The sequence below is a fragment of the Raphanus sativus genome, chromosome 9, assembly GCF_000801105.2.
Source record: "Raphanus sativus cultivar WK10039 chromosome 9, ASM80110v3, whole genome shotgun sequence".
Lineage (NCBI taxonomy): Eukaryota > Viridiplantae > Streptophyta > Magnoliopsida > Brassicales > Brassicaceae > Raphanus > Raphanus sativus.
Window position 1 is genome coordinate 1602350 of NC_079519.1, and position 14523 is coordinate 1616872.

Sequence of the window (14523 nt, forward strand, 5' to 3'; positions counted from 1 at the left end):
CGAAGAAGAAGGTTTAGTTATTATGGTGGTGGGGAAAAGATGGAGGGAGATGTAGTAACAGAATACCTCCCGTTTTAGAAGCAAGAAAACGACACGCCAACTAAATCCGAAATGCATGCATCAGCGTCTACCTCATGATATGAACCATTGACCCTAACACGGTAATACCGTTCTTTCTTCTATTTCCATCTCACTCTTTTCTTACATTTTCAAGACAAAAACTCTAATCATACTAAAATATTATTGCAAGGAGTATCTTTAGTTGTTATGACTCAAATTAAGGATTTCATTGGAGGTGTTGTTTTGGGTTATTAATTACTCCATAACGTTGAATGATCAAATAGTACATTGATGAGAAATGAAAGTGGCAACAAACTGATGAGAGGTCAAAGACACTAACCGGAAGATAAGGAAACGTGGACTACTCGGTTGGTGGCTTTTGTTTCCGCCACGACAACGCCACTTGGTGTTACTTACACATCTCATTTCTTTAACTTTATTTAGTTAGTTTTAATTTTTTTTTAACACAATCATTCTCTTTATTTTATTTTCGTGTTAACTAGCTAATCACGACTTGTGTCGTACGTAAATGAATATAACGAATCCAAAAAGACCGTGCCCCAATAATTCGCATGGTTTATGGGGGATGAATACTATAAATAATGTTCACCTCTGGTCCTCTGTCATAAAATGTTATAGTTGATTATTGGCTAGTGCAATTGTACTAAACTAAATGATTTATCACACACTCCACATTTTATAGTAACTTTCAGTTCTGAGGATAATCTTCGAACATATATATTTACTTGGAAATATTTTGACAGTTGAGTCATTTTTTACAACAAATAATTTCTAGATTAATGAAATATTGTTTTTTAAAAAAAAATTGAAAAAAAATATTTAAAAAGTTCCCCTAAACCAAAACTGATTTTCAAAGAAGCGTGAACCATGACCATATATTATACAGCCTCAAAATATGATGACCATAAAGCCTTTTGCAAAAAAAAAAAGTCCATATAAAATAGCATGTCATTTAAGATGACGGAGAGTTGCATACTTACATGTCTACGTCAGAACTAGGCCAATTTAGTAGAATTAGATGTGAGCAAAATAATGAATTTTTCTCCCCTTAATCAATACCCTTCATTGACAAACCACGTGTATTATAAGTCGATCATTAATCAAAAATTAAACTTCATCAATAGTTCAATACCATTCATTGACAAACCACGTGTATATTAATCGATCACTAATCAGAAATTAATACGATGTGACTGTGTACTTTGGTTGGCTATTAGCAGTGTAGTTTATTTTTTCAGTGACAACAAATCTAATATTCCATCCGTTTCTAAATATATATCAATTTGACAATTTTCACTGAGATTAAAAATTTTATATAATTGACTAGTATATTCATATTTAATATATGATTAATTAAATAAAAATAAATTAAATAAAAATGTATAGGTTATTCAAATGAGTAAAAACAGAACCAGTTCTAGAATTCCTAAGGCTAGAAGCCAAAAAATGAAAAAAATGGCCGAAAATAGAAAAACATGTTGGTGGGGGAGTTTGAACCCTGATTTGATTGAATGTTCAAGAGATATTAAACCACTATACTAAAGATAGATTTTGATCAAAACGTGGCCGATTTTGTTGATATCAATTGGCGGTTGGAAACCGTTTCTTCTATTGTTTGGGTTCAAGGCCGGCCCTGAGTAAAAATTAGATTTAATGCATAAAATTATATTGAGATTATAGAATGATTTTGAAACAAAAAAAAAACTAAATTGACACTTATTATAAAATATATGGAATATATGTAAGGAGATGATGCCTCTCCAATTCAAACCACCTTTGGTATGAAATCATTGAAACTTTTAAGATTCTTTAAATTGGAATCTAAACATTGACTTCAGGGTCACAAGAGATTATGGACTTATTGGCATTTCTAGTTCTACTCTACTTGGAAATTCTACAATTAAAAAAAAGTTTAATATAACCCAATGTTTTTAAGACGGAACCGTGTTAGCAGCTGTGATCATTGTAGACAAACTATTTCACAAACAACAAATTAGTAACAAAAATGACTGCGATATATGAACAAATCGACAATATGCATGATGTTGATGTTTCTCTAACTTATGGGTGAAAGTCTTGAAAAAAATTACTCGATCATTTTAGTCTATTTTATATATCTATGATTATTTTTGGACCTACTATGAACAACCAAGATGCTTCTGTGCCTGCATTAAATTTATTTAATGAACCAAAGAAATGAAGAGAGGACAAAATCGTAGTTGCAAAATAAAAGTTCTTAAATTCAGTAGATTTGAGATGAATGAGACCTTTGAAATATTTTTGGCTAGTTACGCGTCAACATTATGGGGCTTATATTTATTGTCTCTTCTGTTTTAGAGGTTAGTGTTTTTCTTTCGTGGTCCATGCACGTGAATAGTATACTCATTCGTTATATAATCGTGTGTAGTCGATTGCACATCTGCCCTCAAACATTTGAGCAGGCATCTAAAACATAGCACATAAAATCATCTAAAAATTATTGATATACATCGTTGCTATAATATTTTAAATTTAACTTTGCTAATATTTTTAACAATAGTTTCTGCCATACATTTTTATAATTCGCTGGGCCATAGTGGGCTTATAAATTATGACTATAATTGGGCCATAATCAATATCTTACCAAAATTATACCTCAACAATCTTTAGGCCCATGAGAAAGGAGTGTTCCGTTCACCACTAATTTATATTTTTGCAAAAAAAAAGGTAACTTGCGAGCAGCTGCCGAGCTACCAGATTAAAGAGTTTCTTCAGATCAGAAAATACTTCTAAAATTGTCTATTTTTGGATCCCTTTTTAAATAATGAGAAAAAGTAGTAATATAGATGCAATAATAGAACCAATAATTCTGGTAGATAAAGGAAAAATGATGGAAAAAGAGAGTGATATAGAAAGGAGAAGAGAGAGAAAAGAGAGAAGTGCGATTTTTTGGGTTGAGCGTCCGTGCCGGCGCCGGAATCCTAGTTCATCGGTTGTATTTAGTCTCTTTGGCTCCGTCTTCGCCGCGCTTTCAACGAGCGCCTTGTCCGAGCTCTGAGTCCGCATCCACTTCTAACGGCGGTTGGATTGTGGAGCAACGACGCTCTCGTTTGAAGGCTTCTGGTGGAGAGGAAGCGGTTTGCATGGCTGTGTGTGGTCTTCTCCGGGAGGTGGAGGCTTCTTTAGCTCCACCGTTGCCGGCTCTAGCTACCGGGAAGAGAGTCTTCGTCAGACTCGTCTCCGCCGGTTTTTGGTCACGGAGAGCGGAGGCTAACAAAGCTCCGCGCTGCCGCTTTAGTAACCCGGTGTACTTTTGGGTGTTTGTGGTGAAGGGTGTTTGGTTTGTTAGTCTTGTCGGTGTGGTGGATGAGGATTAGTCCGAATGAGATCTCAGCAGATGAGGAATTTTCCGATGAAGCTTCCACCGACAAGAGAAGATAGTGGAGGCTGTGATGTCGGGATTTACTCCCGAGGAAACGAGTTGGTGGTTCTGAAGAGTTTTCGGTATGTCCGATTGACGATCTCGACGGAGGACCACCGGTGATGAAGGTCGACGAGTTGGTTGCTTCTGTTAAGGCGCCGTTTCGGCGAATCCATCGATTAGAGGCAGAGGTAGAGATGGGGGCTAGGGTTTCCGCAAATCAGTGGACTCGATTTGGACCTTTAGCCCATTTTCTTTTTTTCTACTGTTGTAAGTGTATTTCGGTTTGGGCTCGGGTCCATGGTTGTTGGACTTGGGCCTTGATAGTGTTATGGGTTCTGCCTTTTTTCAATATAAAAAATTGACGGAAAAAAAAAAGGAAAAATGATGAAGAAGTAGGCAGAATATAAAAAGACAGGAATACCCTCGAGCGACTTCACCTGATTAACCATATTAAAAGCGCTATTGACTCTCAAGAGAGTTGACTAGAAGCAGTACGCACATACCACGTGGCGATATCAGAGAGCGAGTACGCATTAACGCGTAAGCAGAGGAGAATTAGATACTCGCACTTTCCGGAAAAAAATTAATTCAGAGGAAATCTTAGCTGTACAGTACTTCTGTCTCTCCCTTTCTTCATCAAAAGACGAGAGATTAAAAAAAAAAGGACAAAACTTTTAAAGGAATCTCCTCCCCTCAGTTCGAGAAACCACGAAAGGGTTTTACTTTGATTCAGTTCTTGTTCTCGAAAGTCTTCTCTGCTTTTGTTGTGTAAGTACATGTCTTCTCTTTTATTTGCTGCATATCGAAGCTATTATGCCCTGTTCTGTATGAACCTCTCGTGAGTTTTGATCTTCAGTACCTTTAGTATATTTGGTTGCTATTACAGATTAGGAGTCTCATGTAGTGTTAATTTGGTGTTTTAATGTGTTAGTTTGATGAGTTTTTGGTCGGGGTTTAAGTACTTTTTAGTTTCTTGAAATGTAATAAGAATCTGCCTAATTTTTTTTTATAATATGACAGTTTAGGTTTGGATTTGAAATTGTGTTTTTTATTGTCTTGATGCTGCAGCTTTTTGGACAATACTTTGGTCTTTGGTCTGAAGCAATGCAGTTATATCATCATCCATACTCGTTAGACAGCCAGAGAGTGAGACTAGCTTTGGAAGAGAAAGGCATTGATTACACATCATACCATGTGAATCCCATCACAGGCAAGCACATGGACTCTTCCTTCTTCAGGATGAATCCCAGCGCCAAACTTCCCGTTTTCAGGAACGGTTCTCACATCATTTTGGACACTATTGAGATCATAGAGTATTATATGCTACAACACTTTCTCCTCCATTGTTAAAATAATAATATTCTCTTTTTTTTTTGTGTGATAGTAATTAAAAAAGTTATTTTAAAATTTATTAGATACTTGGAGAGAATAGCTGAGGTGTCTTCTGGTGTAGAGGATGCTACTTTCGGTAGAGAAGTACTTGAATGGATGCGGAAGATCAGAGAATGGGACTCCAAGCTTTTCACACTTGCTCACATCCCTGATAATCGCCGCCTCTATGTTTCCAAGTTCTTGAGGATGGTTATGATTGCGCGGATGGCCGAGTCTCCGGACTTGGCCAGTGCTTACCATAGGAAGCTAAGGGAAGCTTACGAGACAGAGGACAAACTAAAAGACCCTGAAGCCTTGAGGAGAAGCAAAGACCATTTGCTCAGGCTTCTTGATGAGGTTGAGAGCAGGCTAGAGGGGACGAGTTATGTGGCAGGGAATGAGTTTAGCATGGCTGATGTGATGCTAGTGCCTGTGCTGGCTAGGTTATCGCTGTTGGATTTGGAAGAGGAGTATATAAGTAGCAGGAAGAATCTTGCTGAGTATTGGGTGGTTGTGAGGAGTAGACCAAGCTACAAGAAGGTTATTGGAAGGTACTTTAGTGGCTGGAGAAAATATGCAACACTTTTGAAGACTTGGATGTTTGTTAGAGTCAGAAGCTTGCTCAGAAAATATTGAAGATTTGGTCTCTTTTGTTTTTGTATTTCCCACTTTGAATGTTCATTTTACATAACATTGTAAAGTTGAGAAAAGTTTGTAGCAAGCAATATTTATTTGAAGAAGTTTGTAATGTGTGAATAAAGAATGTGATTTGCTCTTACATTGAAATGTGAATTTTAATTTATAGATGAAGGTTTTTTACTTTTTGGTTTATAAAACAAAAGAATTTAGAATATACTCAAAAGGGGTAGAAAAAGCATATGATTTTCCCCTCAAAGGGGACTTTCTTTTCTATGAGCCAAATTAACCAATCAATCATCATCACTTGTAATTCTCCTCGAGAGCTGAACTTTCATGGAATGTGTACACTTCTCTAAAGTCAAGATTTTCTTGGCTGTTGATCTTCTTCTCTAAAGTTAGATGCCTCAGGTATAGGGATGTTTGCTGTTTTCTCCCAACCGTTGTTGTTCCGCATCCATGGAGGAACGTTCTGTTTCTGTTGCCGAAAGTAACTTGTTCCTATATCAGATGAAAACTCTCTCTTCCGGTTTGGAGAGGCTGAGACAGTCCCTGTAGCACCTGAGATGTTCCAACCGGAGTGCTTGATCTCACTGGAGCAACCCGGGTTTCCCATGGAGGAGGGACAGACTGTTCCGTTTCTCTTGGCGAAAAACTCGCCGTGAGGAACAGGTGGTAGAGGTGGAAACGGAGAGAACGGTATCCCAGGAGCAACAGACCAGCTGTTCGGGTCGTCTTTGCAGGGTGAACCACATTGATGAACGATGCTAAGCGGGATTCCATAGGAGACTGTTAGCCGAGAAAGGAACTTTGCTTGTGGCTGTGCGGTAACTGCGTTAGGCGCATCCGGGCAAGGTGATGTGAACCCGGGTGGAAGGTCGTCTTGGACATCTGTCATGGTTCTTTGCTCCTTTGAAGTAGACGGCTGGTCCCATCTGCTTTTACGCTTGCGTCCATTTGTCTCAGGAAGGCTGGAGGAAGTAGGTGGTTGTATGCACCCGTCAGATACTGAAGGTGTTTCAGGAGTTGCGGCCCTTGATGATATGACGGAGGTAAATGGTTCTGCACGTCTTGGCGAATGATGATCATATCTAGGTTCTTGTGATGCTCTGAATCTGCTGTTTATAGGTGATCTTCTAGACTCAGATCTATCTTCTCTGTCCATGCGCCAAGGTTTTCTAAAATGCTTAGGGATCCATCTGTCTCGGAAGTTTCTCGCAATTTGATGAACCTGCAGGCATACACATGAAACCAGTTGGAAACTAGAAGCTATAACCCAGATGATCATCTGACCAAGGTCTCACTTAAATAAATAGATAAAGATGAAATGTCATATGGTGCTAGGTACCAACCTGTTTGTCATCATGCTCGGTGAGTGTTAGAATAGACTCCTTGAAGCTGCACAGAGATAAACATGAAATGTCATAAAATTATCAAGTAAAAGAAAAAAAGACACAGGCGACATAGCCATTATAAAATTTACGAACCTTTCCATCCCTGCATAAGGAGGTGGTCTGACTATATGCTCCAGTGCAAGAATATCCCTTGTAGCAAGATACTCTAATACCTGAAGCAAAGCAAGTGATATTGATAGTAAATAACCTACAATTTAAGAACACATTTGCTAGAAAATCTCAAAACTCTTTGGTAACTGGTATTCACTTTGCACAGTCATTTCATACCAAATTTAATGATTATTTCACATTGACTAAGATGAAAGAAGAACTGCCTTTGGGTTGGTATTATCACTTAACTAAAAAGTGCCTAGTGTGTTCTGACCAAGAATGTACCTTCAAAAGTTTTCGAAGTATTGGGGTCTTCTTAAAATCCCTCCGGTATTGTTTCATGATATTGTGTAACATTTGCAGACCTGGAGGTGTTTGGAGGTTAATCCATCTTTATAAGGTAAAAAAGATTCGTACAATAGAGGAAAAGGACATGACTAGGTACCAACAAGTTAGACGTACCATTCTTGTTGATTATGTCCACTAAAACTGTTCGTGACTTTGTCTTCAAAAGGGCATCAAGAATCATTGAAAGATCTCGATTGCTGCAATGGTTTTACCCAAAAAAAAAAAAATTCAGGCAACAGATGCAGAGTGTAATAAATCGATAATGTGAACTAAGATAAGCAGGTTAAATGCTTGGAGACCTTTGAATTCCTTCATTGGCACTGCCCCGGGAAGCAGCAGTGAGAAGCAGAAGTTTCAAGTATCCCTTTGCTGAATCCTGTTTGTTTAAGAAAAGGAAAAGGAACTTAGATAGCTGGATAATGAGGGGATATTAATATGAGAATCACGCCAAGGATGAGAATCACAAACCAATAAGTAACCCTTAGAAAGAAGCAAAAGATGATGTTTTAACCTTACAGCATAACTAGTAAAAGTGGGAAAGTAATGCTATGCAACTTACCCTCCGCTTGCTAATCCCTCCGCCAACATCTAGTAACTCGTTCAGTTTCCCTTCAACTGCAAATTAAATTTGGTGGTGTTATTAGCGAGTATAACTGAATGATTCTGGTATTTTTACCAATTCACGTCTAATACTAGTACCATACATGTTTCAATACGCCCGCTGGGAGAGACTTCCTCCGATCCTTTAGATTTGATGGGCTGCTGTTGCAACTTTTTGACTGGTGTAGTCTGTGCTTTGTTAACACCAGGAAGAGTACTTTTGTCTTGCTTACTAGACCCAGATGAACGAGAAGTTTTCATACGCGGACGAGATCGTGAAAGTATCTTCTTATTTTCACCCGATCCTTGCTTTACTGTCTTATTAGCATTTGCACCATCCGAGGACACTCTGCTGGGAGAACTGGTCGTCGGAGATGTGTTTTTAGTCTTCTTTTCAAGAAGAACCTCCTGCTGGACATCAATGACAGGCATGTCCGTTGAAAGTTCCTTCGGTACTTCGGTTGGTTGAAAAGATGGAGGAATCTCGCTCTCTGGAAGTTTTACAGATAATGAGCTAGGCGATTGGGAAGTAAGGTCCTTGGAATCATCAACCATTTCAGACTTCTGTGGTGGCATTTGCATGTCAGAACTATCAATGAAGATCCTAGGAGTTGCATCTAAGATTCCCTCCCCACTTTCATCATCATCAAGGATCACAAGTTCAGGATACTCTTCATCTGAATCACTTTGAACAACTACATCACCGTTCAAAGGATCTCCCCCAATATAACCTCGGCAATGTGATGACCCACAGTAACACTTTTTGGCAGCGGCACCAAAAACCCTCACATAATTGTAGTCAAATGTCAACTCCTGACCCTGGCAAAGCAACAGACAGAATTAAAAATTTCATTATAATTTAATAGCAGACCTTGATTCTTTTTGGCTATGGCGTTTGTATTTGTGTAAACATGTTAATTTAATGTGTTCCCTATAAGATCACAACAACATAGTTTATCAAACACCCTTTGAAAATTGTTGGCCGTATAAATTTACAATTTCTAGTGAAATTCAATATCACAGAGCATTCGTAAATGTGAGAGAACCTACCTTCTTAAGGTCTTGCATGGAGAATATTCCAACGCAAATTTCACCATTCACCATCCACTGCAACAACATTTAATAGGTAAAAAGATAAAAAAACATACACATAAATATATAATAAAGCAGAAGAAGTAAATAAGAAGCAGACAAGCTCAAGAAGAAGTTTTCTAATCAGATTTTTATCAATGAGTTTATAATCAGACTATGAGTCACGATACCGCAAAGAGCGCATAATAGTCACCTTTTCCGTACGGCAGTTAGGTTCACAACTATGGTTAATGAAACGCCCTAGATTTCCCTTTGCACCAGCATCTATTACCTGCATTAACAAAAAAACTTACAAAGTTACTGCAAAATGCAACACAACCAACAGAGGTGACCTCTCTATGCATAGACCAGTTCAATAAATGTGCAAGGATAAAATAGGCTTTTGCAATAAAATCGTTGAAGCCATTTTCATATGTTACTTTTAGAGCTTACGCAAGATGGTGATACTGATAAAGATACATACGAGTGTCAGACGAAAAAGACAAAGAGAAGAGGATAGTCTCGTCATCTTACGTTTGCAAAGGTCAAATAAGAAACCTAAAAGTAACTAACCACAGCTGCAAGCAAATTGCTTAACCAGAAAAGGTTTACAAAGATGGAACTTCACTTCTTTAAATATGCATCTAAAATCAGAAAAGAGACGCATTCAGGGAACAATATGTCGTGTACTCGCAAATACTAGCAATCGCACAGTTTTTACTCAACAACTCCACAGGCTTTAAACAGCAAAACCACTAACCATTTCAATCAAAGATGAAGAAAGAAGCAGCTGGCTTATTAGAAAGAAAAGATATTTACCTCATTCCCATTCAGAGTCATAAAATAGAAATGTTTCTGACCCATAGAAGCATAATCCTTCTGACGAGCCTCATAGGATTGCATATCAAGCACCTGTTACAAAAAAGAGATGATCCATATGATAGTTCCATCTATTGGCTAACTCACAGTATACATATGTTTTTTGAAAAGCACATATGCGGAAAAAACTATACGCTAACAAAAGCCCATCTACAACTGATAACATCCTACCAAATTTGAATCATCATCAGAAGCATACCTCTCCAACGTATTCAATAAGGAATTGCCCCTCACGTACATCCTCAAGCAATCTCAGGCCATACCCCTTCTTACCAGATTGGAACCTCTCAAACTTAACATATTTCCGTTTTTGAAACTGCAGAAATAAGGCCAAAAGATTTGAGAAGATATAACTTGACTGTGAATGTAATGCTTTTGCTTGCAAACAAGACATCACACCTGCTGATTTGAGCATAGATCGCCAGTAGGGCAGGTACCATGGAGACATTCAATGTTAAGCATTCTATTGAGACATTCTTCTCCAAACCCAGTCTACCATCAGGTGGTGGTTTGCAGTGACAAACCATTATCTGTCCAAAATAGAAGATATCATGATAACTAAGTAGCAACTATAGAAAAGGACAATACTGACAGCGGAAACACATTTCCACTAAATCATTACTACCATAAAAAGTACAAGAAAATTAACCTCGTCAATTGTTTGATTTTTACGGTTACGATGAAGAAATTGGTTTGTTTTTATGGCCCTGAAGCACGCCTTTTTGTTACCTGCATAATTGCGGGTAAGAAAAACACAGTTAAAAATTGAATACATATTAAATCATATGATAGTTTCCTATTGTACACTAATACTGAACTGAACTCACCTGGCAAACGTTTGCTCTTCTGTTCCTTGTCGTTCCCCCTATTAGCCGCCTCATAGTCATATGCATCTGCTTCATCCTGTCCTATGCCCAACTCTTCATTAATTTCTTCATTTGACATCTCTTGAGAGATTGAGCAGTGAGCAAAATCTTTATCTGAGTTGTTCATACAAATCCTTTAAACAAAAGAAAATTCATATTAGATGTAGAGCAAGACTACAACAGATAAAAATCGATGAGCTAAGTAGCAATTGTGGAAGACATATAAAGCTACGGACAAGAAGTCCAAATGCATTTTGACACAAAATCTAATTATAAATATTTGACCTTCAATCTCAGGTTGCAAAAAATTAAAACCTATCAAGCACAATGGAACTTTGATAAAAGGTTATATTTGATGCAAACGCGACAAGCAAGATGTTTACACAAATCACAAACCGCAACAAGATTAACTATCATATGCAACACACTTTTCATCTAGGAGTTTCAACGAGACAAGTTCATATGCATACATACCATTTCGAGCTCTCGTCAATTGACTCTACCACAGAAGCAGGTATACGTCGCCATTTAAAACAATCATCGCAACGAACCCAGGCACTCTCTGTGGAAGAGCTATCCTCAATAGTAAGCTCCATGACCGTTTCCTCATGAATCACATCTTGTGTTATGGCGCCGCCATTAATGGTTTTTCCAATATTAGCGTCTAAAAAGAGCACCTATTACATGAGTTTCCATAATATGCAACTTAATCATTTGTGTATTAAATGAGTGGAAACTTCATAAAGAAATGGAAAACATTGGCATGCTCATCAGTTTAACATAACATGTGCAAGAGGGGTGTAGACAAAGGACGTAGAGCTAATCAAAAGAGGCGTACCTGTTGCTTCGTGAGACTCCACTCTTCTTACTTCATGATCATTACTATCATCACTTCCAGCACTCCTATTTTTAAAGTTGTGTTGCTCTAACCCCTCATGAGATTCATTTTTTCTCCCGCCTTTGGCAGACTTGGACTTGGATTTCCCTTTTCTTGTTCCATTGCCTTTTGACTTGGGTTGTTTACCTTTTTGGCGTTTGGAATTAGATGTGAACCATTTTCCAAAGGAGACGCTGAAGCAAGCAATTCATCTTGCTTTTCTAGTCCTCTGTTCGTATTGACCATGTCCTCTGCAGTGCTGAAAAAAACATGAGGCAAATCCTCTTTAAGTCCATTACTGACAGTAGAATCAGGCACAGAGTTGATAACTTCTGAATCTGGTGAAGTTTCAGCGTCCAGGGACCGGGTTCCAGTGCCCTCTCGCACTCTTCAACCATTATACTGGAGGAAAGGTGTGTACCCTCATCTAAAACATCACCACCTAGCTTCCTACATACCCCTCAGCGTCTTGGTTCTTTTTCTCATCCGTAATAGAATCAGGTGACAGCCGGCATGAAAGTTTCTCCACTGGATTGTTTTTCTCTTTTAACTGCTCTCTAGTTTTCCCAGTTTGGAGTTTATCCTCGACAACATCTGCTGGCCCTGGAAACTCTAAACCTGTTCCGGCCTTAACACTACCACCAGCCGGCAAAGAGTTGCCACTGACCTTAGAGACTGTAACGTTCAAAGGATTATGGCCACCTGACTTACCAAATTAACTTTCAAACGAAGGCAAGAGCCACTTGATGCTTGGATGTTTCTGCTAGGTCCTTCTACATATCCGTTATTGGAACTATTATGCTCTCCATTTTTAGGATTGTTCTGAGGTTGCTTTGCTTCGTGTTGTGGAGGTCTACGATAAGGAATATTATTGCTCTGTAAGAAGATTTCAGCGGTCCTGCATGGTAATCCCCACTGAGACGAACGGTCTGGTTTTGAAACAGAGCTCCTCTTCTGCTTCGAACAGTTAAAAATTGATTCCAAATTTCTTTCTGACTGTTTCTTTCTAGAGGATTTTCTCGGATGAGGAGCACTCCGTTTTGTCTGCGAAATATTACCCTGTTTACCAGCTCGGGACCTCCTTTGCGGTGAAGACTCGCTAGTCCCAGATGCAGAAGCAACTTCACCACCTATTCTGCCATTGCCATCTACTATCCTGATCGAGTCCACTGCGTTTTCAGGATTACGAGCTCCAGTGCCTCCATTACCAAACTTCAATGGAAAACTCCTCACCAGAGAAGGGTCGGTAATAGGGGCGTTGGCTTCCACACCAAAGGTGTTTTCCTCTAAGGGTGATATCCGACTGAAATTTTGAGCTCTCGGATCAGCAGCCACATCATTATTCATCCTCAGAGCGGCCACATCACTTTCACTTGATGAATTCCCCACGTGGTTCTTTAGCAGTGTTTCATTCTTCTCAGAAAGATCAGTATGAAGCTCATCATCATGTACCAACCTCAAATCTGGATTGATCGTCTCTGTGTCTACGACGTCATCAAGATCATGTGAACGTGGGCCACCATCGTTATTACTAAACATTTCTGGAACAGCTAATGAAGGAGATACTGCGAGAGGCATATTACCATCAATATCACCAGAAGACTTCATATGATTCTCTGTCTCACTGCAGCCAAACCCCCCAGAATCCAATACCGAATCTGGAAACGGACAACTCCGAATGAGAGATACATCATCAGAAAAGCCAGCATCGCTACCACCTTCCTTACCTCCACCACCAAAGGTGCAGTTAAACCCATCACCTTCACCACCACCATCATCATTGTCTATCTCCTTTGCGTTTCCCAAAGACTCAAACTTCTCCACAGAATCAGCCTCAGTACCTGTTTCATTGACCCCTATGGGTAATAATACTGTGCCACCAGGTACAATAGCATCAGAAACCGATCCTCGAGCTTCCTCTGAAACCACTCCCGGTTTCTGACTCTCCTTATCAACGCAACAAACAGCATCAGATTTCTCCTCATCTTCATCTTTACCGACACTGTTCCCGTCTCTCATTTGCTCAACGTCCTCCTCCTCCATCGTAGGGTTATAACTGATGCAGCCAGGGGAGTCTCCAGACAAGTGATTAACAACTCCATCTCTTCGCCGTCAGCCTTCGCAGAGGTGAGATTCTCATCGCCGCCGGCACACACAGAAGGGTCACTACTAACACCATTTTCCTTGCAATCCATCGTAATGTTCACCTGCTTCAAACAAACACACAAACGCTTAATCAGAAAAAGAGGATATTAACGAGAAATCAAATCATCCATCAAAGACGAACGAACCCAACGTGATCCAGTATTTCTAAGGTCAACGAAAAGCCTAACCCCGATTCAATAGACGAATCGAGTATCATCAACATTGATGACAGACTAAACAAACCAAACCCTTTGATTCTATCGTGATTGGAAAAGGATAATAAAATAATTGAAAATTTGGAAGAGATAAGACGAAATAAACGAAACCCTAACCTCATGAATCAGGAGCTAGAGATTAGGCGAATGACAGGGAACGTAAGCTGGGGGAAACGAGGAGCGGAAGCAAACCCTAGAGAGAGAGAGAGAGAGAGGCGGAGACGATTTGCGATGGAATCGGAAGTAGAGGGGAAGAGACAAACGCGAAGCCGTCAGTTTTTTTTTTTTTTTTTTTTCTACTGGGAGCTTTTCGATTTTTTATTTTTATTTCTCTTTTCACATGTAATCTCTCTCTTTTCTTTTTTTGTTAATTTGCCTATTAGGACACTCTCGATCTTTTTCTTAAATAGGTTTGCGTTGGATTTTTTGTGTGATTGTTCTTTTCATAATGATAAATTTCTCTTTAAATTGGTTCTCCGTTAATCTATATAGTAAAAAGTAAATTATTTAATTCTATACTCTGATA

At 38.9% G+C, this 14523-nt stretch overlaps 1 protein-coding gene and 1 pseudogene across 1 annotated transcript; one reads left to right on the plus strand and one right to left on the minus strand.

Moving 5' to 3' along the window:
- The first annotated feature begins 4066 nt into the window (after positions 1–4066).
- On the plus strand, positions 4067–5659 carry LOC108827149 (glutathione S-transferase TCHQD). The gene is made up of 3 exons (XM_018600498.2): positions 4067–4252; positions 4553–4797; positions 4900–5659. The coding sequence occupies exons 2-3, from the start codon at positions 4589–4591 to the stop codon at positions 5489–5491; spliced, it is 801 nt and encodes a 266-aa protein (XP_018456000.1). The 5' UTR covers positions 4067–4252; positions 4553–4588; the 3' UTR covers positions 5492–5659.
- Positions 5632–14287, minus strand: LOC130499550 (histone-lysine N-methyltransferase ASHH2-like; annotated as a pseudogene).
- Between the last annotated feature and the right edge of the window lie 236 nt (positions 14288–14523).

What these genes read in the sequence shown, in the direction of transcription:
- LOC108827149 (XM_018600498.2), top strand. Translation starts at nt 4,589, where the DNA reads ATGCAGTTATATCATCATCCATACTCGTTAGACAGCCAGAGAGTGAGA. An exon ending in GACACTATTGAGATCATAGA is followed by an intron (nt 4,798 to 4,899) that starts GTATTATATGCT and finishes AAAATTTATTAG; the next exon opens with ATACTTGGAGAGAATAGCTG.